The 27,531-nt window shown below is 45.8% G+C and overlaps 1 protein-coding gene across 1 annotated transcript in view; it reads left to right on the top strand.

The window, feature by feature from the left end:
- Positions 1-280: 280 nt before the first annotated feature.
- LOC102934321 (fructose-1,6-bisphosphatase isozyme 2) overlaps positions 281-27,531 on the top strand; it is a 36,294-nt gene continuing 9,043 nt past the window's right edge. The window contains exons 1-5 of the mRNA XM_007056022.4: positions 281-1,712; positions 6,618-6,780; positions 7,721-7,813; positions 23,603-23,743; positions 25,109-25,246. Coding sequence (XP_007056084.1) covers positions 1,540-1,712; positions 6,618-6,780; positions 7,721-7,813; positions 23,603-23,743; positions 25,109-25,246 — 708 coding nt within the window. The 5' untranslated portion in view covers positions 281-1,539. The remainder of the gene's footprint in view (positions 1,713-6,617; positions 6,781-7,720; positions 7,814-23,602; positions 23,744-25,108; positions 25,247-27,531) is intronic.

Consider the following 27,531-nt stretch of genomic DNA (forward strand, 5'->3'; position numbering starts at 1 on the left):
TCTCTGTCCACACACAGCAATATTCTAACAAATAATACTGCTTAGCTCTTATATAGTGTTTTTTTCATCAGATCTTAAAGCACTTCACAATCATAAGGCTGTCCAAGCATGCGGAGAGTGTAATGCAGGTGCAAGTTAGTGCCTGTCTATATTAAAAAAGTTGCACCAGTGTAATAACGTTGATTTAAAAATCAATCTAGTGACATTGTTGCAAAATTGTGGTGTATAGAAATGCTTAAAGTTTAACTTGCTCTTGTAAGTTATTGAATAAATAACTACTTAGCCATATTATCAGGCCTTAATTCACCAGTGCTTTTCACCTGCACCAGCTCTGTGATATTACAAGTTAGCATGGACCAAGAAAGAATGAAAGTTGAACATGATCACAGCAGGCTAACAAGGAATATGAGACACCTCTAGAGAAAATTCGTAGCAAATCGATGTGTATATGCTAAGCATGTAGTGTCTAGTTATATAATTTAGCATGCCAGAACAGTTCCCATGAGACAATGAACTAAGCCTCACACTACCCATATGAGGTAGGTATTTTAAGTACTAGCCCCGTTTTTTACAGTGACACATTTAAAATGTGAGTTTTCAAAGGTGTAGTACTCTGCAGCCCTCCTGCCCCCAAGAGAGGCCATGCAACTTCCACTGACTTCACTGCACATTGTGCAAGTGCTGAATGGTGGTGGTGGCCTGTGACAGACTATCTGGTGGCCCCTTCTGGCTTTTAGCGCTATGACTCTAAATGCCTTTGAAAGCTAGGCCCTCTGTGACCAGGGAGATGAAGAAGCAGACCAAAGTGGTATAGCCAGAAAAACCAGGTGCCTCCTGGCACTGATCTTTGCTGCCCAGCCCCACAACATTGTGGGAAAAATTTCCCGTTCAAAAACTGAAACTTAGCTACTGACCCCGCAGCTAAATTGCCTAGTCTGTGTTGTACTGGAAGCGAGATCACTAGTGTACCGAATTCAGAGTGCTCAGTGTGACGTGCAGCAGAGTCTACTGCATAAGGAACTAGCGTATCAACAACGCTGTTGCATATTTTCTCCATTTGAAATTTGTCAAGAGGATGTCAAATAAGTGAACTGATTTATCTTTCAGATGGTCAGCGGGGGCAAGATTTCATTCTAGTTTGTTACAGAGAGTTCCCCTACCTATCTGCTGAATGGCACTTAACTGACTTGCTAGCAAGACATCTATACTAATAACCTTTCACTGCTCTCCACGCAATAGGACTATAGTATTATGTCTGCAAATCACTAGATTAAATATGGGGAGGGGGAGGGGGAGGGGGTAGTTTTTCTCTTTCCCATGGTGCTTTTATGCACCCTGGGAGATCTACAGAACAGGCATACTCTGCACAGCTATTTCAAGCATTTAAATCACATGGGCTCAAGAACAGTTTAATATACCGTGTCTAGGAAACAAGCCAACGGCATCTCCTTAAAATACAACAGCTACTGAGGAGAAGCAACGTTGCAGGAAAGCAACTTGTTCTAACTAAAAAGATAAAAACTTTATTTGCCAACAAAGATGTCAGACAGAAGTCCCTTCGAAACAGATATGTTAACCCTTACCCGATACGTTATGGAAAAGGGGCGACGTGTTAAAGGCGCTACAGGGGAGCTGACACAGCTGCTCAACTCAGTGCTGACTGCCGTGAAGGCCATCTCCTCTGCAGTCAGAAAGGCAGGCCTCGCCCACATGTAAGTCCTGTTTAGACATATGGGGGAAGGGAGAAGGAGGAGAGGGATTTGCCTCCACATGAAGACTGGGGAAAGGGCAAAAGTTTTGTGATTTTTTTTCAAAAATTCACCCACTTTAAATTCAATAGGCCTCTTTTAAACCATATAACTGAAGGTGTGAATTCTGAGCCCAAAATCTAGCAGAGGTTGGAAATTATGCATATGCCAGAAGGGGGAGTGTGTTTATGGAGGATTTTAAAATTGTTCCTGAAATGTCACCTGAGACTAGCTGTGGTTCTGCAAAATTTCAGTTTAAAAACAGTCAGATGAAGCAAAACAGAAACCTAGTTCCATTATTTCCTGTCCTATTCATCTTATCTTTTTAAAATGGTGGAACTGGTGTATTTTTAAGTCTTAGAAAATTTGCAGACTGTCACACTTAGATATCTTCTGCTATCGTCCAAACATATTGTCACAGCCAGCATCTGAACTGTGGAAAATCAGGGTTTACCTTGGGAATGCTGATGTCCATATCCGTAACTACATTACTAACAATATAACGATTCAACAGCGCTAAGAGAAGGACATATACTACCTTTCTTGTGTGTATCCCACCCCCCCGGGTGTCAAGGTCAACTGAAAGTGGTATGTGGCCCTATGTGAAGGGCAAACACAACCAGCTCGTTTGGCTTCTGGTCTATTAGAAGATGGGAATTGAGGATTGTCTTGGAACGGTCTGAAATGAACTGACCTGTTTTTCATGCATTGGCTCAAAATAGACACTGATGCTGGTCCTTCAGTAGCAACATGTCAATAGAGGCTGGAGGCAGGAAGAGAAATCTAATAAAATGTATAATTTAAATATATTCTTGTATATATGTATGGTGTGTACGCTTAATTCCAAGGGTTAGTGATGTGGCTATTTGTGTAGCAGAATACTCCATTAAGCAGTTTATTCCTCTATACTCTATGGCAGAGGAATGTCTAGTACTTTGCAAACTATGAATTAAGATTCTTGAATAAGGATGCTATAGAAATGCAAAGGACAAACATCACAGCACCATGTGAGGAAGGTATCATTATCCCCATTTTACAGATGGGAAATATAATTCATAGAGCAGTTAGGCGATTTGCCCAAGGTCTCACAGTGAGTCAGTGGCAGACCCAGAAATAGATCCTTGACTCTCCTGTGCTGTAACCACTAGTCCATTTTCCCCTCTCTCTCTTTTGTTGATATTAAATAAAGCCAAACTGTTTTCACTGACATGACAAAGGAAAAATTGCATTCGGAACTTTTGTGGCATTCCAAGTTTTAAAACCTAAAATACATAGCAAATAATATTATATAGATAAGAAACAGAATTTATTCTTAACCTAAAAGAGACATGACTAATGTTTCAACATTACAATTCCTCCCTCAGAACCGAAGCATCCATTATATTGAGGAAGGAAGGCCTCTTTTTGAAAAACAAAAGTTTCAGGAAATAATCCAGCAATCATACGTCCCATGGATATTATCAGTCAGGTCATACAACCAACCATGATCTTTAGGAAATGTCAGTGACAATATGTTTGAAATCAATCACTAGGATTGACATCAATTTATATTTTCAATGCTATCTTCACATGAAAAAGGGCTAGAAACTTTTTTTTTTAAATGACAGATGAAGTTAAATAGGCCTGCCATTTCTAATTCTCCCAAATAAGAGGGTATGGCGTGGCTTCTTTCAAAAAGTCAGTGTTAACTTTTTAAATATTAAAGTTTTCTATTCACCAACAAAGGAGAAGATTTTGAAAGACACAGAGGGCAGTTAGGAGGCAAATGCCATTTGTTTCTTTGAAAATAAAATACTTATCATACATTACATACGTGAAATCTGAGCAGATTATCTTGGAGTGGATACATATCTGAAGTCAGTTGTTGGGCTCTGCAACTAATTGTGAGCCTACTGAGCTGCACTGTCTTTATATCAACTAAATAAGTCTCATCTGTAGCTCATACATAATCATTTAATAAAACCACATACTGGGAATTATAGCAACACATTGTAGCATGCCCCAACAATCTTAATAGTGAAATGTCACTATGAAAGACTTTAAAATACCCCATTTAGAAATCATTGTACTCATATTTCATGGGTCATTATTTCCCTTCCCTCAGCTGCGGGAGTCTCCAACTATTTCCCTCAACAGAGAGAGTTGCGAGTGACAAAGTGCTTTAGAGAGACAGCTGTGGTAATGTTTTGTACGTAAGCAAAGAGTGAAGCAATCAGATAGGGAACTCTGCTTATTAGCTTTAGCATCTGGCCATCTGTTGGCAAACACATGAAAACATGACCTTTGTTTCACAAGAATTTATCTGCTCTAACCCCTTGTTCCCTGACTAATATCAGACCTTTGTAAAGTCTGAATATTTCCAGGTGCAGCAGGAATTAGCACTGTGGATTCTGTTGGTGGCAATCTTCCCACCAAGTGAGAGCTGAACCAATTCCACAGAAATCCTCAGCATGGCACTAACAATGCATTGTGATAGCATAGCTTCCAATCCTATGCTGTGAGTTCAGGGGGTCTGCTCCTTCCCTATCGTGTTATATTTTTATTGTTATAGGTGCAGTTCCTTTGCCAGGTGTTGCTGCTGTGCAATGGCAGATGCCCCAGTGCGGCTCTAGTACACTCCTTGAGGGCATCAGTGCCAGGAAAAGAACCCATCAGGGAGAAAGTGATGGACTCTGGGGCAGTGGAGATGACAGCAGCAGGCCCCCATATTCTTGGGAAAAAAGAAAAGGAGGCAAAGGAGACAAAAGGAAGGACATAGATTTGATGGGATCACTTCCCATCCCAATACTATACACATTAAAACAGCTGCTCCATTCCATCTCAGGGGTGGATGCATTTCTGTGATGAGTGAAATAATCCGTGTGTGTCTGTCTTCCCCCTCACAATCCCCCGCCCAGCCCCAGATGTAATTTCCACAGCAACCACTGAAGTCATCACAAACATTATTGTGGTAGCAAAATAAGCAACAGGAACAGACAGATATTTAACAAACAAAACTCCTGTCTTCAAGCAAATTTACCTAAAAACAAGGGGAAATAAATTTTGAAAATCTTCAAACTATAAGTTTTCCATGAGGAATCAACAACTCTTGCTGAAGTGCAGTCACTGATTGACTGCAAAATGGAGCCATCTGGTGGTATATATGGGTCATTACAAGAAGTAGAAGCGCTTGCATGTGGAAAACATTAGTGAGCCATATTACCAAACTGATTAATTTGCGTGCCATTTGGGATCTCTTTAAAATTATGGCTAGGGTCCGATATAAAATTTGACATGAAGCGTACTTCTGTTTTCTATAAAGGAAGCCTAAACCAACTGCAACATGTACTCATTCTGATTTTAAAAAGCAAAATATGCAGCACATTTGGTTAAACCCTACTGACTTCAGCGATGGGAGCAAGATCAAATCACTTGGACGGCAAGTGAAGAATTCTTAATAAATATGCTGGGCTTGACGCCGTATTCTTTGCACCTCCTGGTTACTTTAATTAGTGTTGAGTGCACAAGGAATACAACCATTTATCTTCCTGTGGGAAGCTATAACAGTGTGCCCTGCAGTCTTGCTTATGTTTAAGGGCCATGGTCAACAGTACGGCTCCCCAGACAAACATAGCTTAAAAATAAGTGGCCAGGATTTCTGAGCGTGACTAGTGATTTTAGGCATCTTTTAGGGGGAGGAGCCCTACTTGAGGCACCTTAAGGGAGCCCAATTTTGCAGAGGGTGGGTAGCAAGCTGGGCACCCAAAAACTGAGGAACCCCAAGAACACTACTTAATTTTTGAAAATCTTGGTCAGTACTGTATTTAAAAAACAACACTCATCATGCTATCCTGAGGGAGTTGGAGAGGGAGACACAGAGGGAGGGGTAACATAGTTCCCCCAACAAGAGCTCCAACAGGGAAAAACACTTAGATTTTTAAAACATTTTTTTTAAGGAGAGAGAGAGAAAGAGAGAGAGAGAGAATAGTCCATTTGAGGACTAGCTACCTGCCCTTTTTTAAAACAAAAAAGTATTTGCTTTATAGGAGAGCAATAAAATGCTGTCACAGGGGCTCTTATTTGCTTTCCTTGGTCTCTGAGTCAAATAAAGTAAATCAAAAATTTATTTTTCGAGTTGAGAGTTTTGCCTTAAAAAAAAAAAATTCTAACTAAATCTCTGAAAATAGGGGTTTTATCATGGAAATGCCATCACTGTCTAATCTAGTCCAATACATAGAGCTTCATTCTGAGGTGCAGTTCAGAGAGGGAGGTAGCTCAACGAGGTCTGTCAGGCTCTGAATTTGGGGCCTGGACAGGGATCTGTCCGGCCACAGATGTAAGTTAAAGACTCCTTACTGGCTGGTCTAATTTATGGAGATGCTGAATGGCTCCCTATGGGCTGCTCTGGGGCACAGAATAGGCTCTGGCCACACACTCTCCTTCCTCAAACAAGCCTCCATCCTTTGGCCACCTCCCCCAGCACTCACTTACAGCTGGAGCCTCATTGTGGGGGGGATGGGGGGCACGATGGGGGGTTCAGGATGGAGGAGGGCCATTCCGGTGCCAGGGGCATTCCTCAGAGGTCAGTTAAGGTGACTTTATAGTGGCTGAACTGCCATGAAGGGATCACAGCAGAGCCCAGAACTGAAGCCACAATCTTTCCCTCTCTTGGGCAGATTTTCATTTACCACCAGGAATGGATATCTACAGAGATATTTTAAAGACTTGGATGTATGTGTGAGGTGTGGGGAGGCGGGGGAGATTGGCAGGGAAAAGCCACAGTCATCACTTTTCTGAAGTCTTAATGTTCATGTCAAAATTTAGGCCTGTCTTTTTGCTTTGAGGTTTCTTAGTGTTTTCACTGCCATGTACACATCCTCTTTTCTTTAGGTATGGAATAGCAGGAACTGTGAACGTGACTGGTGATGAAGTGAAGAAGCTGGATGTGCTATCCAATTCTCTGGTTATTAACATGCTACAGTCCTCCTATGGCACCTGTGTCCTAGTCTCAGAGGAGAATAAAGATGCCATTATCACGCCACAAGACAAGAGGGTCTGTACATATGTCTGTGTTCTCTCATTTAGCAGCAGGTGGTGCTGTTATTCCAAGTATTGAAAAGAGGGTTTAGGAACTGTTACCTGTAAAAAAGCAAAAAGGCACAAGTTGCTAAGCAATAGCAGAGAATCTGCATATTATTCTACTGCTTAAATGATTAGTTACACTGGGTGAGCAGTTTTCAATAAGTAAGGAAGTCCTTGCAAAGGATTCATAATTAAAGTTGGGGGAATAATTATTTGTGAGCATGTTAGTGAAATTGGGATCCCAATTCAATCCTATCATGTTTTGACCCTTTTCTGAACATTGGCATGACCTGTTTTTGTTTGCATGAATGTTTAGCCAGGACTATAAGGCGTAAAGTGCTACTCAGTTTGAGCAAGGGTGTCCGAACTGGGCTCTAAATTAACTACCCTAAGAGGACAAATGGCTACTTACTGGGATTCCAGATGTATGGAAATTATCTTCTATTATGATATCTCCTCCATTAATTTAACATGCAGTCCCACTAATTCACACTAATTCTCAGTTCAGGATTTCGATTAGTACTCCTCCAAAAGCCAGCCATCCCTGCCTTCTTACCCTCAAGCCTCGCTTCATAAATCCATTCATTCCGCTCACAATACAATTGAAACAAAATTTGTTCAATAAACCAAGACACATCTGGAACAAAACCGCTCAGTTCCTTTGCTTTCACACTATGCCCTTTCCTCACTCCTGATCTTTTGTGTAGTTACTCTGTCAGCTGTCTGGGCAAGCCCTTTCTCTCTCTGCATTTCAGTGATGTGCTATACAGACTACAACTGTACATTTGGTCTGGATTTGTCAAGGGCATTTGGTTATCTAAATGTAGTAAGAAAAAGATGGTGTTTACCAAACAAAGGAGAAAGATACAGCAAGTCAACATATTTAATGCTCCTCTTATCTCTCTTTTTAGGGTAAATATGTGGTGTGCTTTGATCCACTAGATGGTTCTTCCAATATAGATTGCTTGGCATCAATAGGAACGATATTTGCTATCTACAAGAAGGTATGTTGATGAACAAAACACACAGTATGATTCACCCAGTGAGAACAAAACATTTCCTATATATCAGCTCGCGTATGATTCACCCGGTGAGAACAAAACATTTCCTATATATCAGCTCGCTCCACTTTCATTCCCACTGTCTTTCGAATAAACAGAGCTTTAAAGAGACAGCGATATAAATATACAATGAAGATATATTTACACCTCTACCCCGATATAACGCTGTCCTCTGGAGCCAAAAAATCTTACCGTGTTATTGGTGAAATCGTGTTATATCGAACTTGCTTTGATCCGCCTGAGCACGGAGCCCTGTCCCCCCCAGAGCACTGCTTTACCGCGTTATATCTGAATTTGTGTTATATTGGGTCGTGTTATATTGGGGCAGAGGTATATATCAAATAATGGGCTGAATTTTTAGGAAGAAGCACACTTAATTGTCCACATGAAATTCTTGGGCCACAGCACTTCCTTCTATATCACACAGAGTAATTAAAACAAAAGTGGCTTCTAATTATAAGGCAATTGGTTAGCTACATCAATCCTATTTACTCACTTCAGTGAGTGCTGGGGTTTGGGTGGGGACGGGATGTAGAGATGAGCAAGAGCCCAGCGTCAAGGTGCAGAACCAAACTTACTTAAAGTTAAGGGATGTTCAGGTTTCGAATATTGGTTCCTGTCCATCTCCACAAATCACAATGTTTGTTTTCCCACTAGGGAGCTACACAGAGTGGCAGCCATTTAACTACCAGCATTTGCCAACAGTTAGAATGATGTCAGTTCTCACAATTTTACTGCAAGTCTTGCAATATTTGTTGCTTTTATGAAAGCCTTAGCTCACAGAATCATATGATTACACGAGTCACTCAGTCACTCAGTTCTCTCTCTTTCTTTTTTAAGTTTACAGCTCTCATGTTTGCAAAGAAATGCTTAAAAACATGAATCCTAAAGGCTCAGAAAACAGAAGGCAAGTGCCATGATTACCTCTTACATTTAGAACAGGAATAACTATGTGGTGTCTATTGAATTTATAACCGTGAGCACCATATTGCAAATATTTAGTAGAACCCTCTTTGACCTTGCCTTCACTGGGGAGGGGGGGAGGGAGTGTTCTTAACTCCAGTTAGCCATCTGGAGGTAAAATCCTAATGAAGACAAGGAAGTCATTAGTCTTCACAAGTTAACAGGCTGAGTTCAAGAATAAGCTCCCTCTTATATATAAGACCAGCTGCTAATTTGTGTGAAAACTACAATGGCTAACTGGAGTTAAGAATACTCCTTTTTTCCCCAAGTAATGGCAAAGCCTTTCAAAACCACTTACCAATGAGGTTTTCAATTCATTTTCTACAATTTTTCCTCATTCTCTCTCAAACAAATAAACAAACAAAACCTGAGTGCCTTCTGACATCTCATTTTAGAATTAAAGTCTATGTAGGGGCAAACATCACTACTTAATGAAGACCAACCTACAATACTCAACACAAAATTACTTCAGTCCCTCAAAAGATTAGATGTAACCAAAGGATAAAAATTCCACCCACAGGATCAAGTGCACTTATTTTAGTTACATGAACAATTTAACAAATCCCACTTGAAAGACAAAAAACTATGCTGTACACACAGGTACTAGAAAGGCTATTTATGCACAGACAGCTTTTTTATTTAGCATCTTACTTTCCACTGAGGTGCTAGTTTAGCAGGATAAATTAGCTAAATATGCAGCCCTCTCAGATGGGAGGATTTTATGGTATTTTTACTAAAGTGCCCTTCTTCAAAGCCATTAGCTAAATCAGAATAACCAAAGTAATAAAAAGTGTTTGCAATTCTGCAGCAACAGACATTTATGAAAGAAAAAAAAAGATGAAATGCTCTCCCAAGTGACTGAAAACCTATCGAGGAAAGAAAACAGTTTAAACAAGTTTAAATAATCTTTGCCATGGAAAGAATTTTGAAGTAAATCAGGGCATCTTAAAAAGACCATTCATAACTGCTACCAGACTTATGGGGTCCCTTCTGATTATATGAATGATTTTCTCATCATGTCACTGCCTGAACCTGGATCCCAAAGGCACTCCAGAGTTCAAACATTTCTGTGAAGTGACTTCCTTTTAGGAAAGAAGCTATAAAGCTAGTTAGAACTTTAATAGACTGAGACAGCATCTTTCAAACAATGAACCATCAAACAGGCTAAGTAATGTGCCAAGGCCACAGAGAAAGCGAGTGTCAGAGCTGGAATTAGAGCTTCTGGCTTCTAGTCCAGTCTTTGACCACATCTTTCCCCCTTATGAATAGTGTTCTGTACAAGCACACAACAAGGATGAACATGCTTCCTACATATTGACAAGAGGGACTTTAATAATCTTCAGAATTCAAATGTCGTTGGCGTTTAACAATTGTTGTTCATGTTATGTAAAAATAACTGCAGTGTTGATTTGGTAACCATGCCATATATTTCTGGAAGCAGGGCTGTATTTAAAAAATAGTCTTTTAAAAGGTTCCTCCATATATTTCAAGAGCTGGAGGCAACTCCATTTGAGATAACAATTCACTGATAAGAGAAGGCCTTAAGGTATGTAGAGGCTTTCTGAATGGTTTGAGCCAGATCGGTACACTAATTTTTTCATTCCCCGTCCCTAAAATCTGATTTAGTGATGCAAGGAAGAGATAGGCTGAGAAGAAACAAATTGTAGGGTCAGATTCTCCTACGAAACACTAGTCATTAGAATCTTGAGCACTCTCTTTAAAGAAGTACCTCTTTCTTGAAGGTAAAGACAGAATGACCACTACCATTTAGGGTTGCCAGGTGTCTGGTTTTCGACTGGAACACCTGGTTGAAAAGGGACCCTGATGGCTCTAGTCAGCACCACCCACTGGGCCGTTAAAAAAGTCGGGTCAACGGTGCTGCAGGTCTAAGGTAGGATATTCCTACCTGTCCTGGCACTGCACTGTGCACTGGAAGCGGCCAGGTCTGGCTCCTAGGCGGGGGGCCATGGGGCTCCATGCACTGCCCCCGCCCCAAGTACCAGCTCTGCACTCCCGCACCCTAAACTCCTCATCCCTGGCCCCATCCCCAGAGCCCTCACCTCCCCCGCATCCCAACCCCCTGTCCCAGCCCAGAGCCCCCTCCCACACCCTGAACCCCTCATCCCTGGCCCCATCCCAGAGTCCTCACCCACAGCCGGAGCCCTCACCTCCCCCACATGCTAGCCGATTGAGCCCCCTCCCGTACCCCAAACCCTCAACCCTAGCCCAACCCCAGGGCCTGCACCTCCAGCCGGAGCCCTCACCTAACCCTGCACTCCAAATCCCTTGGCCCCACACCCCCAGCCTAGAGCTCCCTCCAGCACCCCAAATCCCTCATCACCAGCCCCACTCCAGAGTCCTCACCCCCTCCTGTGCCCCAACTCCCTGCCCCAGCCCAGAGCCCCTTCCCACACCCTGAACCCCTCATTTCTGGCCCCAACCCAGAGCCCTCACCCCTCCCGCACCCCTACCCCATGCCCCAGGCCAGTGAAAGTGAGTGAGGGTGTGGGAGAGCAAGCCACCAAGGGACTTGGTGAGGAATGTAGTGAGTGGGGGGCAGGGCCTTGGGGAAGGGGTGGGGCTAGGGTATTTGGTTTTGTGCAATTAGAAAGTTGACAACACTACCACCATTGTGGGTCTCTTTTGAATTTAAGGAAACAGAGGAAACTAACAGTGCCTGCCTACTTAGTACTGGAAGATACCACCTTGAATCTTGTAAACAAATCTAGGATAGCACAGCACTCCTAATTTATAGTCTCACACAGCCCCACTTGGTAGCAGAAATGCAGTACTGCAGTCTCTAGAAGAAACATGTTATTTGTTTACTCTATTTTTCTTCTTGGTTTTGCTTGCATTCTTTTCTCTTCATAAATGGACGATGCTGGTATCCTCTTGCTTCCCCTTGAATCTCCTTTCACCAGCAGGAATATTGTTTTGGTGGAGTTTTAGAAATAAACAAAACGAAAAAGCTTTAAGGAAGCAAAGCGCGGATAGGTGGGTGGACCATCTGGATTAAATCAAAAGATCAGGTGCCTTTAAAACTGACTTCCAGGGCCTTAGCTGTCAGATCCTGTTGAGACGCTGTGTAGGTTAAGTAGTATGCTTGTTAAGAGATAACAACTGATGCTGTTGTGATATGTGAACTCCTGGGAGTGTGGTGGCTTAACCCACTTTTTAACATAACTGAAAAATATTATTTTTCGGGAAACATAGCAGCCTAATCAATCTCTTCTCCCCTGACCCCCCCAAGAGCCTGCATGAGTCTACACTCCACAGTTCTCACACTACAGCTGTCCTGTGACATTCCACTGCCTTTTTTATAATATTGTCAAGATCTCCAGACAAGTTCTCTCACTATCCATCAGTTTAACAGTGCATGTCATTTTTCCCCAGTAGAGGAGAGGTAAAGAGAGGGGGAAAGGGCAGCAGATGCTAATTATTGAGCTTTACTAAGAGAGGCATAGTTTAGTAGTCTGAACGCAAGACTGAGAACCAGGATTCTCTAAAATCTAATCCCAGCTCTTTTAGTGACACCCACCCCCCGCCCCCGGGCTTTGGGCAAGTCACTTATGACAAAAATTTCAAACTCAGTTTGTATGGTATATTCTGAAAGATACATTAAAACCTCATGAAACTTATTAAAAAAAAACAAAACAATGAAGTGCTGAACTGATTTTTCCAGAGTTTAAACCTTTGATTCTATGAAGTCAGATATTTTGAAGCCTATGCTAAAACATCCCCTATACCATAGCCAAAATATTGTTGAAGGAAAAGAAAGGAAAACACTCAAAGGTTGTTATCAGGCTTCTGCTGTCTGTTTTAATTCACTGGTTCACTTTTTATTGTACTTCTCTAGGGCAGAACTATTCTACAGTCTTAAAAAGCCAAAAAAATAACCTCATCATTTCCAGCGTTTTATTTTTACCTTTGAACAGATCTGCATTTCTTTGTGGAAGTTTGTTTGACACTGAACTTTCTTTCCCACTTCGGTTGTTCAGAGCACAGACATGAACAAGAATTGAAAAACAAGCTGAATTCTGGACAGCGTCCATTTCCCTAGGGAGAAGTTCCTTTGCTTTTTCAGAATAGCCCATCATTGTTTACAGGTTTCAGAGTAACAGCCGTGTTAGTCTGTATTCGTAAAAAGAAAAGGAGTACTTGTGGCACCTTAGAGACTAACCAGTTTATTTGAGCATGAGCTTTCGTGAGCTACAGCTCACTTCATCGGATGCATAGCATATCGTGGAAACTGCAGAAGACATTATAACGGGAGTTGCCAGCGGGGAATGAGGTGGGAGGAAGTTTTGTTTCATGGTCTCTGTGTGTATATAATGTCTTCTGCAGTTTCCACGATATGCTATGCATCCGATGAAGTGAGCTGTAGCTCACGAAAGCTCATGCTCAAATAAACTGGTTAGTCTCTAAGGTGCCATCATTGTTTAGTTTCTCACCCAGAACTATTAGGGGGTAGATGGGAGAGGAAGCATTCATTAGTGATAGGTCTGCAACAATCATCTCAGATAAATATACTGTATTTGAAAACAGTCTTCCATATAAGATTTATTTACATAAACACCAGGGATATAAGGTCTGAATGAGAAGCCTTTTGAGGGGGGGCCCCCACCGGTCAAACACACACACACACCTGGCCATTTTTAATGTGGGGGAAGGAAGAGAGTATAGGAAAGCTAGGCATTTGTAATATTGTTCGCAATCTGCACATAAAATGTACTTTTTAGATTTAATTTCACAAGTAATCTATAGTGGACAATTATTGCTTTGATGTTGAGATGTGCGTGCGCCCTAGGCATACAATTTTAGAACAGAAAGTTTTAAGGTGTGAAAGCATAAAAAAACATGCTGTTCATGGCAAGCTAGCTGCTTTTGAAAAAAGATTATTTAGGAGAAAGTTAGCAGCATATAGTCAGTATTAAGGATCTAAAATGTGCACTCTGATTAATTTGCATTCATTATGTACACTGTAATCTTTCTGAATGAGCTCCTCTGCACTGAATCATAATTAGCTATAACATACCAAATGGGGTAAATGAATTCTTTGTCATGGGTCCATAATATGTGACTACATGTGAATGCATTCATAGGAAATTACAACATACACGATGTCTTAGGTCCTCAGAAGCTATTAAGGTGCTGTGTCTCGGTATTGAGAATAATATGCCATGTAGCTAATTTTGTCTGTTCTTATTTGAGAACAATCCACCAACCAAAAAAATCCCATAACCCACCACCACAACCACCACACACACACACCTTTACTTAAGGGGATTTCATTTCTTTCTGTAAATAGTTGTCAGATTGCTACATATTTTTAAACAGTTGCTATATTTCACCAGTGTAGAACTGGTCAGAAAATGGGGCAGTGCAGGGAATGGCAAAAAAATCAAAAACTGAAGACTTTCAGCCAAAAATCCAAAAGTTTTCCATCAAAAACTTTTAGCTGAAAACCAAAAATTTTGATTAGAAAATACTGCCCTGGTTCTCATCAGAGTTGTTGTTTGAGTGTTTCATGCCTCCATTCTCATTATTGGTTGGGTGAACCTGGATGAACTACATCGCCTCTGATACACAATGGTCTCCCCTCTTGCTCAGCCACAACAACGCATCATAGGGCACAAGCTTTTCAGGTTTGGGGTGCTTGGTTTTTCAACAAAGTCCAAAATTTCCATAGTAAGCAGACTCACTATCCCCTCAGTAAGACCTGGTGTTGAGGCACTTCTGCTTCAGTTTCCTGACAATGAACTTCGGTCTACTCCTACTGTAGAAGCAGGCTGGCCCTCCAACCAACATGCTATAAGCATTCAGTTCCTTCCAGGATAACAGAGTCCCTAAGTCCAAGTCGAAAAATATCAAAACAAAAACAAGAGTCTTCGGTCCCTCTGGGACTTCAGCCTCCCTCCTTACTGGAAGGCTCCCAGTGGCAACTGCCTGTCTCACTACCTAACTGTCTGCTCTTGGGCCCCAATCAACCCAATCATCCAGGTCAGATCTATCCTCTGTGACAGGGTCAGGCCAGATGGCTATAGGAGAGTAATTTTTTTTTTTTGAAGCAAAAGATGTTTTTATTTGCATAACACACTTACAAAGTAAAAACAGCAGCATATGCAATGTGTAACACAGCAACCAATCACAATTGTTTTCTCATTAGCTTCAGGGGAGGGAAGTGTTCAAGCTTGCCCGGGCTCAGAGCGGGGGGGCTTCCTCGACTCTCGTGGTCTTCCACCCTTCCGAGTTACCTGGTAGCCCAGAGCGAGGGGGCTTCATCGACTCTCAAGGTCTGCCACCCCCTTGAGTTACCTGGGGCCATGCCCGAGTGTCACCAACAATTCCCTCTTCTGAAAGCACCCAACAAGAGGGGCAGGCTGTGGGGTGGACAATCCGAGGGGGGGGGGGTCACGTGCACCCACGTGTGAAAGGACCCCTCTAGGGTGGTGGAGTCCGCAGCAGCAATGGCTGGGGCTGGGGTCCCTTACTCTCCCCCCCAATCAAAGGGTCAGACAAAGGGACCTGGACGGGGACACCGAGCAGAGAACCTTGGACAGCGCCCACCGCTCCTCAAAAGCATCAAGGGAGTCGGTGGACGCCGCCCAGAGGAACTCCGCCCCAATACGTGAAGGGACCGAGGATCAGAAAATGGCCCCACAGTCACAGGAAACTCCATCGGCCAACCTCCTCTCTCTGGTTTTATAGATGGCCGTTTTAGCCAGGGCCAGGAGGAGGTTAACTAGGAGATCCCACGACTTTGTGAGGCCACGGATGGGGAGTGCATAAATAAAAAGGTGAGGGGAAAAATGCAACCAAAAACGTAATAGGAGATTTGTGAGGAGCTGGAACAGGGGCTGCAACCTGGCGCACTCCAGATATACATGCGCCAGGGTTTCCCTCACACCACAAAAGGAACAAGTATCTGGGAGGGGGGTGAACCGCACCAAGTACGTGCCCGTGCTCACAGCTCCGTGAAGGAGCTGCCAACTGATGTCCCCGATGGGCCTCGGAACCAAGGTGGAATATAGGCTGGCCCACCGGGGCTGCTCACCCTCCAAAGGTGGCAGAAGGTCTCGCCACTTTGTGTTGGGGCGGGACACTAGGGTGAGGGAATGAAGGGTGTGGAGCACAAGCGTGTATAGATGTTTCCTTGGCGCGGTTTGGAAGCGTGCCAGCTGCAGCTCATGCAGCCGGCTCGCAGTGAAGGGGTTGGGAGGGTCGATTGGATCTGCGGGGCAGGGGTCCAATTAAAAAGTCTGGCGGGCCTGGGGTAGAGGGTGGGCGGGGCGTGCCCTCGAGCAGGACCCGGTCGAGGTAAGCTTGAGCAGCGGGCGGCAAAGCGGCCTTCACCTCCTGAAGTACGTGCCGGGGGGTACGAGGTCTGGAGAGCCCCATGCGCCGAGCGAGCATCACGGGATCCAGCCAGTCTCCCCGGTCGTAGTCCAGGAGGTCTCCGACTCTTGTGACTTCTGCCAAGATCAAGCTCTGGCGCACCGAGCGGGACTCCGCCACCTGTGCACGGAGCTGGGGGTTCTGTAGCAGGGGCTCCGCGAGGAGATCTACCCCCTCGGTGGCCGCCACGGACCTGGTCGTTAAAAACAGTTTCCAAGTCCGGAGGAGGTCCTGGTAGAAGACCGGCAGCCCGGAGAGGTCTCGCGGAAGACGTCCCGGACGGAGATAAAAGAGCTGCCAGTCATATCGAAGCCCTCGGATGCGGCGCAGGATGGCGTGCGCCAGTGTGCTCCACGCCGAACTGCCTGCACCATAGAGGAGCCTCTGTAGGGCCTGGAGGCAGAAGACACGGACCTGAGTGTGTAGACACTTCAGTCCCTGTCCTCCTTCCTTCAGGGGTAGACGAAGGACCCCATAGGGGCCCAGTGCGTTCCTGACCAAAAGAACCCCAGAATCGATGTCCAGAGGTTGGTCAGGAAACCTGGGGCCGGGACCAGGGTGTTGAGCCGGTACCAGAGCATGGACAGGACAAGTTGATTAAGCACCAGCGATCTCCCTCGGAGGGATAGATATCAGAGTAGCCGAATAGATGGCCTGCAAGCCTCCACCCGTGCCAAGCCGCCGGGGTCCTGGATCACGAGGAGCACGTCATCAGCGTACGCCGACAGGGCCAGCCGCAGCTCCAGCTCCCGGAGCATCAACCCTGTCAACCTCCTGCGGAGGAGACAGAGGAAGGGCTCAATCGCCAGAGCGTACAGCTGGCCCGAGAGGGAGCACCCCTGCCGTACTCCTCGCCCGAAGCTGACCGGTTCGGTCAGGGTCCAGTTGAGCTTAACCAGACACTCTGTGGAAGCGTACAGCACCCGGAGAAAACCCACAAACTGGGGTCCGAAGCCAAACGCCTGCAGAGTGCTCAGGAGGTACCCATGGTCCACCCTATCGAACGCCATCTCCTGATCTAGGGACAGGTGGGCGAACGACAGACCGTCTCTACGCCCGAGTTCCAAAAGGTCCCGAACCAGGAATAGGTTATCAAAGATACTGCGGTCTGGGATGGTGTAGGTCTAGTCTGGGTGGATCATATCCGCCAGCACAGACCCTAGCCGCAGCGAGATTGCTTTCGCTACGATTTTGTAGTCTGTGCTGAGGGGCAAGACGGGACGCCAATTTTGTAAATCGTGGAGGTCCCCCTTCTTCGGCAATAAGGCAAGCACAGCTCGCCTGCACGAGAGAGGGAGGACCCCGCTCTGCAGAGACTCAGCCCAGATGGTGACTAGGTCTGGGCCGAGGACGTCCCAAAACACGCGGGAGAACTCCACGGTCAGCCCGTCCATGCCTAGAGACTTATTAGTGGGCATACAACGGAGGGCTTCCGAGAACTCGGCCAGAGTGAGAGGCAACTCTAGCCAGTCTCGGTCGCTCGCGCTGACCATAGGGAGCTCCTCCCAAAGCACTCTGCAAGCGCTAGGGTCGGTCGGATCCGGGGAGAAAAGACTTGTGTAGAAGGCTCGGGCCCTCCCACACATCTCCGCCGGTTCCATGAGGGGGGTGCCGTCTTCTGCCAGGAGGCAGGTGATGTGTTTCTTGGCCCCCCTTGTTTTCTCCAGGGCATAGAAGAAGCGGGAGCCGCGATCCATCTCCCGAAGGAGGCGGATGCGGGATCTAACAAAGGCGCCCCGGGCCCGATGGTCCTCGAGGGCCTGGAGCTCATCCCGCTTCTCCCGGCACGCTCCACAGAGGAGCGGGTCCTCTGGGTTGGCGGCCAGACACCTCTCCAGCTCTAAGACCTCCCGTTCCAACTGCTCTATCGCCGCATTTCTCCGTCGGCTGGTTCCCTGGGTGTAGTCGCGGCAGAAAAGCCGGGCGCGCACCTTCCCCAGGTCCCACCATCGCCACGCCGAGGGAAAGGCACGCCGCTGCCCTCGCCAGGCCAGCCAGAATTCCCGGAAGGACGTCACGAAGCCCTCATCCTCCAACAGGCTGTTGTTAAAATGCCAATAGGCCGGCTCCGGCCTCTCAGCCACCGTGACAGCCTCCCTCTGTGCGAAGTGATGGTCAGAAAATGGGGCCAGCCAAATGCTGGAGGAGTGGGCTCGTGAGAGATGGAAGCGTGATAGATAAATGCAGTCCAACCGGGAGTGGCTCGACCGATGGGCTTCCACCCGCACAAAGGTGAACATGGAAGTGTCATCCGCGTGGTGGTCACGCCAGATGTCCACTAGGGAGTGATGTTCAACTATCTCCCGGAGGGTGTCCACGGCAGCCGGGCACTGCTCGGTCCCCGAGTGGTCTCGCTCCTCGAGGGTGGTATTAAAATCCCCTCCCCGGACCAGGCACTCGTGAGAATCTAAGGTGCCGAGGAACGCGGACGCCTGCTGATAGAATTGCAGCCGCTCCGGGCCCGATGTCAGGGCATAGACGTTAACGAGGTTAACCACGAGCCCCTCTATACGGACCTGGAGTTGCAGCAGGCAACCCTGCACGGCCTCGGCAACCCCTAGCACCTCGGGCCATAGGTCAGGGGAGAACAGGGTCGCCATTCCAGCCTGCCGAATCGTGGAATGGCTAAAGTAGACCCTGCCCCCCCACTCCAGCCGCCAACTATCTTCGGCGGTTGGATCCGTATGGGTCTCCTGCAGGAAAATCACAGAGTACCCTCCCTCCCGAAGGAAGGAGAGCACCTGGGACCTGCGGAGAGCCATCCTACAACCCCAGGTGTTCAACGTTGTGATGGTGAGAGGTATCATGAGGAGGGCCGGGAGGGATCCTCACTGGCAGGGACGCTCGCATCCCCCAGCGGGCCGCGCGACAGTCCCTGCTCATCCCGTAGGTGAGTAATTGGTCACAGAAGACGCGGACCCGCCAGTAGGCCGCGGCATCCTGCTTCCCCATCCCTTTACCTTCCCCCATGAGGGCCCTTGTGGCCCGGAGTATTTGAAAAAAATCCCCCCATCGCTGGAGAGCAAGCTGTACCTTGTTGTGGGAGCCACGGACATCCTCTAAAAACTTCCGCAGCTCTCCTCGCAGCTCATGGTGGGGTGGGGTTACGGTTTCCTGGTTGTTCCCCGGCGGGGCCCTTGGTGCAGCCCCGTGGCCCACTAAAACGGGCAAGCAGGGTGTGGACCCCCGACGGGGTGCCTGATGGGCTGGAGCTTCTAGGCCCGCCTCAAACCCTGGGGCGATAGGGGGCGGTGGAGGGAAAATAGCAGCCCCTAATGGGTCAGGGCAGGAGAACGCAAAGACCGCTCCCTGGGGGTCATCAGTTGGAAAAGGGAAGGAGACAGCCCCAGGGGCGGCGATAACATCGCAGTAGGTAGTCTGGGTAGGGGTAGGGGCAGTGGCAGAGGCGAGGTTCTGGGTTTCGGGAGGCAAGCAGCTGGATGGTGGCGCCTCCCGATCAGGCTCAAGGATTAAGGGGGTAGGGAGGGAGCTCACAGTAATACCAGGCGCGGGCTCTATGGTGGATTTAGCGGCCACAGCATCAGGAGGTGGATTATCTTCTGTTGGGCCCCCGCCCGGGAAGGAAATCGATTGCTCCGCACCAATGGGGGGTGCCCCTGGTGACTCGTGTCCCGGCCGCGTGGCGCCGGCTGTCACCTGAGCAGGCTCCGTGGTCGTCAGCGGGGTGCCGTCAGCGGCCGGGTCGATGGAGGAGTCCGGGGCTCCTCAGAGGTGGGAGCAGAAGCAGCAGTTAGGGGGAGGGAGCATGGGGAAAAGAGGGATGGAGTAAGGTCACCCAAATCGAGGTTTGCTGGCAAAAGGTTGTCCTCCCCCTAGGCAACCGGGGTCAGATCTAGGGCCTCGATCTCCTCGAACATGGAGGAAAGGACACTTTCCATCGCCCCGGGGTTCCCCCCGCTGGCAATCGCCACGATGGTTGCCTCGGGGTTCACGGGGACTTCGGGTAGTGTCAGGACAGAAGGGGCTTCCTCGAGGGTCTTGCAGGGGAGGGTCTCCCGTGGAGGGGAGACACTACCTTCCGGTGCTACCACGTCTTTCCCAGCTAACACCGGTGGATGGGACGCACTCGTGGGCAAAGCGGAAGGTTCGGCATCGGTGCCCCCCCTTCCTGGTCTTCCGGGGGCCCTCCGCCTCGGGTAGATGAGGCGGAGCTCGAGCCTTCCGCTTGCCTCGCTTCCCCTGGACTTGGGCCGAGCCCTCCATGGCATCATCTGGGGGCTGGTTTGCAGGGGTCGTATCAGGGGGTAAAGGCGATGGCTCAGGGGCTTGGGGGGGGGGCGGGGGGGCGGCATGAGGGAGGGAGGATTCTCCCTGGGGCAGGCTCTCTCCCGTGCCTGGTGGTATCTCCGCCACACCCTCCTCCATAGGCCCCACCAGATTGTCAGCAGCGAGGGAGGGGCTCTCCCGCTCGTCTGGGCATTGTAGGAGGCACTCTAGACAGCAGCATTCCACAGGGCCCTGGGCTGGAACCCGGAGTAGAGGGCGGGCCCGGGTTCCCCCAAAATCCTCCCAACTCCTGGTCAGGCACAGGAGTCGTCGACCTGGACTGTGAATTCAGAAAAATGGCCAAGCTGAGGGCTGCCGTGAAGCCCCAAGGCGAGCAAATCCACCAATAAGCGCAAGACCCACCAAGGTAGAGCAGGAACTTTGTCACACCTCCTACCAAGAGCCTCTGGCAGACCTGGCAGACCTCAGCCAGTTTCATAGATTCCAAGGCCAAAAGTGACCACTGTGATCATCTAGTCTGACCTCTGGCATAACATAGGCCATAGAACTTCCCTAAAATGAATTGTACAGCAGATCTTTTAGAAAAACATCCAATCTTGATTTAAAAATTGTCAGTGATGGAGAATCCACCATGACCATCAAGTAAATAGTCCCAGTGCTTAATTACTCTCACCATTAAAATCTGCAACTTATTTCCAGTCTGAATTTGTCTAACTTCAACTTCCAGCCATTGGATCATGTAATTCCTTTCTCTCTGAGACTGAAGAGCCCATTAACAAATATTTGTTCTCCATGTAGATACTTATAGACTGGTCAAGTCACCCCTTAACTTTCTCTTTGTTAAAATAAATAGACTGAGCTCGAGTCCATCACTGTAAGGCATGCTTTCTAATCCTTTAATCATTCTTGTGCCTCTTCCTAGCTTGAGCTCAGCTTCTTGCCCCACATCCCTTGTCAGCTCTCAACTGCTGGGGTTTTCTCCTCAGTCAGCTTCCCATGACCTATTACTTCTTAGAGGTTTTTCTCCTCTACATCTGCCCTCTCTCCTCGGAGCTAGCCACAGGAGACACCCCACCACCACCCGCACTTTTCCTCAGCTGGTCTAGCCATCCATCCTGCTTCCCCCTCTCCATGGACTTCTAGCAGCCTTCTTCAGGGAACTCACTCCCTACTTCTTCTTCCTCCTTTTAAGTCTCAGACCCTGCACAGGTAAGGCTGGGCTAACTGGCCCAAGGCTTCCTGGCCCTTAAAGGGACAGGTGGCCCTGTTAAGTCAAAACCCCTATTTTCTATTGAAAAACAATTTTAATAGTAAATTTTTGACCAACCCTAGCTAGGGCGAAATCCTTAAGTTGTTGTTCAACTTCTACTCAAACTAATGAAATCCCATTCCAATCCATGGGAGTTTGTTTGGCTGAGTCAGGAATGAGTTAAAGCTAAACGAGGACTTCAGGACTGTGACTAAAGGTCTCGTTCAAGTTCCTACTAAACAGGTGTCATCACAAAAAAGCCACCACAATTGACAAACTTTTTGGCAAACTTGGGAGACAGCATGAAATCCTGGCCCCAGTGAAGTCAATGGCACTATTTCACCCTGAATGAGCATAGAGAATAACAATTCTCAGCATTTATCACAGAGTCAGAAAACGTAGATCTCAGAGATTGGGGAAAAATTATTATATCAACTACTCGGCCTCCCTGCCAGAATACTGGTGTGTCCTACTAAAGTATAGCTTGTAATGTTTTGTCCAGTGGACTTTTAAATCTCCCAAGCAATGGGGCCCGATCACTTCCCCATAGGAAGACTATTCCGAAGTCTAATATGTCTATCAAGAAGTTTTTCTAGTGTTTAGCCCAAATTTTCCCTTTATTAATTTAATACAATTACTGCTTTTGTATCCATTTGAACACCCTTCAAAACATTCATAGACTTATGTCCCTACCTCTGTCATTTCCTAGCCAAGCTGTAAATATTTCTCTTTCAATCTTTTCTCTAAAGTCAGGCCCTCCAGCCCCTGATAATTTTTGTTGTTTTTCTCTGAACTCCCTCTAGTCTGTAAATATATTTCTGTCAATGTGGTATCTAGAGATAAATGCAATTTTAGGTACAGTTTATGGAGAAGGACTATGTCAACACCCCCCCCTCTTCTCCATGATATGACATTTCTGTGAATACAGCCCAAAATTCTACTGGTCTATCTTGCTGTCACATGGCATAATGAATTCATGCTAATTTGTTGTTCCCTATCACCCTTAGGTCTTTTTCAGCATTATAGCTTCTCAAGTTTCTCCTTTTCATTGAATAAGAGCATTTGAATAGTCATTGCCCAGCTTGATATATCATCTTGCCTTTTTTTCTGCTGTTGTTTTCTGCTCTCTCTTTAGGTCCTTTTGAATTATGTCTCTGTCCTCATGGACATTTGCAGTTCCTGCCAGTTCAATACCATCTATGAATTTAACTCACATGTTGCTTATAGATCTCTAAAGAAGATGTTACTCTAAAGAAGAGTAAATAGTACCCCGTACATAGGGTGTTTAATATTAATGTTTGTAAAAACAGTAAAGCATTTTACATGGCTTGAATAGGAACACTCACATTGTTATTTATATAATGCCATAAACGTGTATGGTGGTTTATATATAAGTCCTAGAGGACTGAAAACTGATTTTTAAAACCACAGCATGCAAAACCAATAATAAATAACAAAGCTTGCTGTTGTGGAGAGGTGCATACTAAGGCAGGTGCCACTCCCACAGCTCCCAGTAGTTGTGGTCCCAGGACAATGGGAGCTGCAGAGATGGCCCTCGGGGCGGGGGCAGCGCACAGAGCCTCCCTGGCCACCCATGAGTCTAGGGGCTGCAGGGACCTGGCGACTGCTTCCGGGAGCTGCATGGAGCTAGGGCAGACAGGGATCCTGCCTTAGCCCTGGGCCCCTGCTGTGCCATCGACCCAACTTTTAATGGCCCAGTGGGTGGTGCTGACCGGGTGTTCTGGTCGAAAACTGGACACCTGGCAACCCTAGAAGACATTGGTTATTTTAACAGTTTTTCATTTAAATTGGAGTTCTGCTTTTACTGTTTTTCATTAAGATCTCAACCTTCAATATCGTGATAATTCTTTCCTCAGACAACAGAAGATGAGCCCTCTGAAAAGGATGCCTTGCAGCCAGGTCAAAATATCGTTGCAGCAGGCTATGCTTTGTATGGCAGTGCTACCCTGGTGGCTCTTTCTACTGGGCAAGGAGTGGACTGCTTCATGCTAGATCCGGTATATACAAGAGATATTAATTACTATATACATTCTTTTTGCCTTTTCGTATTTCATGTGCTAGGCTTTACTTATTTTCTCATTCCTCTCTGGTCTAGAAAATATTATTTGTGGCATTCTCCCTTTTGAGCTTGTCCTATTTTAATCTGTCCTTGTCCTACTGATACTTGGTAATACAAAACCACATTGGCTGCAGTACTGCAGTCCCATTCGTGGAAGGGAAGAAATTGAGACCTTGCGCCTGTGTATTCATCTTAAGGCTACATCATAGCCCTACACTGGGAAATGTTTAAGAAAACTCATCATGGGCAGTGCCTTTGCCTCCAATTAAGGGCCCCACCCTCTTTAAAAAAAAAAAAGCCTCAGTTTAGCTTTTAATTCAGCAAATGCAAATACTAATTATGGGTATAATTCATACACACTTATATCCCTAACTTCCTGACTGCATCTGCAGGTTAGATAGCTTTACTTTGAGTGCTTTGACTTGCATACTCAAATATTGCAAATAAAAAAAGTGCCCATAAAACTGCAGACTGCTTCTCCACATCGGACAACAGAAGCCCAGACAGCATTGTCCAAGGAGCTTGAGTCGGAGAAAGGAGATGGCTCATTTCGAAAGTCAGCACAAGATAGGTAACAATATAAAGGTTTTATTTAATTAATGGGCGAAATCTTGGCTCCATGGAGGCCAACCATTGTGCATTGACTTCAGTGAAGGCCAATATATCTAAGCTCTAAAAGTAACTTACTGAAGAGATCACACCAAGCAGACAGACTGGGGACAGAATTGATGTGAGGGCTGAGGGAGGACACTGAATTAATTAATTAGAATTTTCAGGTTTGGGGAGAAGCTGGAAGCTCCAAATCATCAGGCAGCCAGGGAGATCTCATGCAGCAGTGGTCAAGATCAGTTTACTCAATATATTTGGGATGTTAACAACACTCTAGTTAACATATACATACAGTGGGGGTACACAGGGGCAGTTCAAAAATCAAAAGACAACCCCCAAAAATCAATTGTAAAAAAAAATCTCATGATTTTGATCCAATCTCATGACCTTTTCAGGTCTGACTCATTTTTTAAGATTTGGGGTTCATAATACTGGACTGGTATTCATTTTATGACAATTATTTCTGAGATTATTTTTGTTCACATTGAAGATATGGCAAATCTTCCTGTACCTAAAGCAGCTTTCCTGTTTGTGATCTGTTTGAAACAATGACAAGTCATATAAATGAATGCTGATTAAAGGACCACATTGTGCTAAAGTCTTTCAAACTTTCCTTTAGTGTGGCATCTCTGGTAGAATATATACAAGGTATCCTGCTTCCTGCTAGTAATTGGTGCACCTCATTCTTCTGTAGGCTCTTGGTGAATTTGTTCTGGTGGATAAAGATGTGAAAATCAAGAAGAAAGGGAAGATCTACAGTATCAATGAGGGTTATGCTAAGTACTTTGATCCTGCGATGACAGAGTATTTACAAAGGAAGAAATTCCCTGAGGTGAGAAAATATCAGCTTTGTAATCAGTTAATGCAGCAAGGGCTCATGCTGCTTTGAGCACAGTATGGCTCAAAGAGGAGGACAGGTTTGACTGTTTTGCTGAATTAAACTCCTTGTCAACATTATCTACAACCTGGTACATTCTGGCTACATGGCTAAAGTACTTTGGTTTCCACTACTCTGAAAATCCTTTATAACTTCAACTTTTATGGTAGCCAAACTCATCGGCATTGTGTAATAGTTTGGAGGAAGATATGCTAGATAATAAGAGCCAGAGTTTTAAAGAACCTCTGAAATGATGCATGCAAAATTTGGACATGCACCTATTTTCAAATATATTTGAATATGCACCTAAATTAATAATATGCACAATTATCCATTTTGGGCTAGATTTCTCACTGCTGCTCAGTAGGTTGCATTGAAGGGCAGGGTGTAAAAATCCTCCCGCACAGTTGCACCCTTGTGCAGCAGCAGGGTACAGTTGCAAATCCCATGCTACACAAAGTGCAAAGACTAACACCTCATGGGGCACAATACAACTCCAAAGGCAAAGAGGTGGACTCATGCCCATGCCCCCCTTCCCCCATACTGGGTGTACATTGTACCACCTGGACAGGTATAGCTGAGGGCATGCTACCCTCTACATTCTGCTGCCTCTGGAACTCCCCACCTGCAATGCCTTCAGCATGGATCAGTGCCTAATAAGGCATGACTGAGCCCTTTGTGAGGATGAACAGGTACATGCACACATTTTGCCTGTGCAGCTTTGAAAAGTTCTTTGAAAATGTGTCTGTGTATGTCCAACAAGTCACTTCAAAATGTGGTCGACTATAATTACTCAAGTTTGAATTTTGTTAGGATGCTAGAATTAACCCTACTCTTGCGAAAGAAGACGTCTGATTTATTTCTCATCTAAAAGTCAGTGCATCCAGTAGCAAACTTCCCCAGAGCACTATACTGAGGCACTGGTTCAGTAACGGCACAGTAGCACAAGAGCCTACTTGCTAGCTACTTCCTGTACCTAGGGTTACCATACATCCGTATTTTCCCCGGACATGTCCGGCTTTTTGGTTCTTAAATTGCTGTCTGGGAGGAATTTTTAAATATCTAAAAACGTCCAGGATTTTACCATTATTATTTTTCCCCAAAGAAGAGTTGATCATTCAAGAAAGAGAGTGAATGTTGATCATTCGAGAGAGAAGGGGGAACGCGGCACGCTCAGGGGAGGAGGAGGAGCCGGAGATTTGGGGAAGGGATTCAATGGGGCAGGGAGGGGGTGGAGTTGGGGCGGGGACTTTAGGAAAGGGGTTGGAATGGGATGGGGAAAGGGAGCGGGGGTACGAGCAAATACACCCCCCGCCATGGAGTGTCCTCTTTTTTGAATGTTCAAATATGGTAACCCTACTGTAGCACCATGTGTTTTGCTTGGAGAGCTCGTGTCCAAGTACTGGCGCAAACTGATGCTGCTTAGTTTGTCAAGTCCAATGGGATCACATCTTTAGATAAGGTTGCAGGTCATATTTCTGTGAGGACTTCTTGGTAGGCTGTAAACTTACATCTTGCTACACTGAACAAAATGGGTAGTTTTGCTCTGTGTCTGCCCAAGAACTCTGCTTTATTGCTCGAAGTTGTTACTATGAGATATGTCGTACTATAAAGCTGTGCATCTGTTTGTGGTTTTATTTGAAACAGAAATGAGGAATTTAGTCTAGTTTTGAGGGAAGTGGAACCCAGTTTACAGCCTTCTTGCTTCCTGAAAATTGCTTCTTTATATATGAATCCTTCAATCCTCCAGATCAGAACATAATCTACTTTTTATAAAGCCACCTGACAGCAGAAAAAAGTGTAAAGTGTTTGTTCAATTAGCAAAGCTACCCAAAAACAAACAAACCAGGAACGCCATGTATCATTATGTTTCATACGTTTAAATTTCAAAGGGTGAGAAAAACATCAAACAGTGCAATCCAATGACATTTCACCAGCCCTCTGTCAAAACCTCTGTGGAGTATCTGTAACTTGTCACACAGTTCTATCATGCAACTCAATAAATCCTGCAGGACTTCAAACCTCATTTACAAAAACATATTGGTTAGACCTTGCTCTGTGCTATTGTTGCAGAATGGCTACTGGAAATGTTTCTAAACTAAAACATCTAGTTAGCAGCAGGTTTTTTTTTTTAAACTTTAAAAGGTAATACTGTGTCAATGCAGTCACTACTCACATCTTCTGGGGAAGGTCCTATAAAAGGTTTCAGCCCAGTCATTATTGAATATTTAGCTGACATC

This window comes from Chelonia mydas, chromosome 5 (genome assembly GCF_015237465.2).
Source record: "Chelonia mydas isolate rCheMyd1 chromosome 5, rCheMyd1.pri.v2, whole genome shotgun sequence".
In the NCBI taxonomy this organism is placed as follows: domain Eukaryota; kingdom Metazoa; phylum Chordata; order Testudines; family Cheloniidae; genus Chelonia; species Chelonia mydas.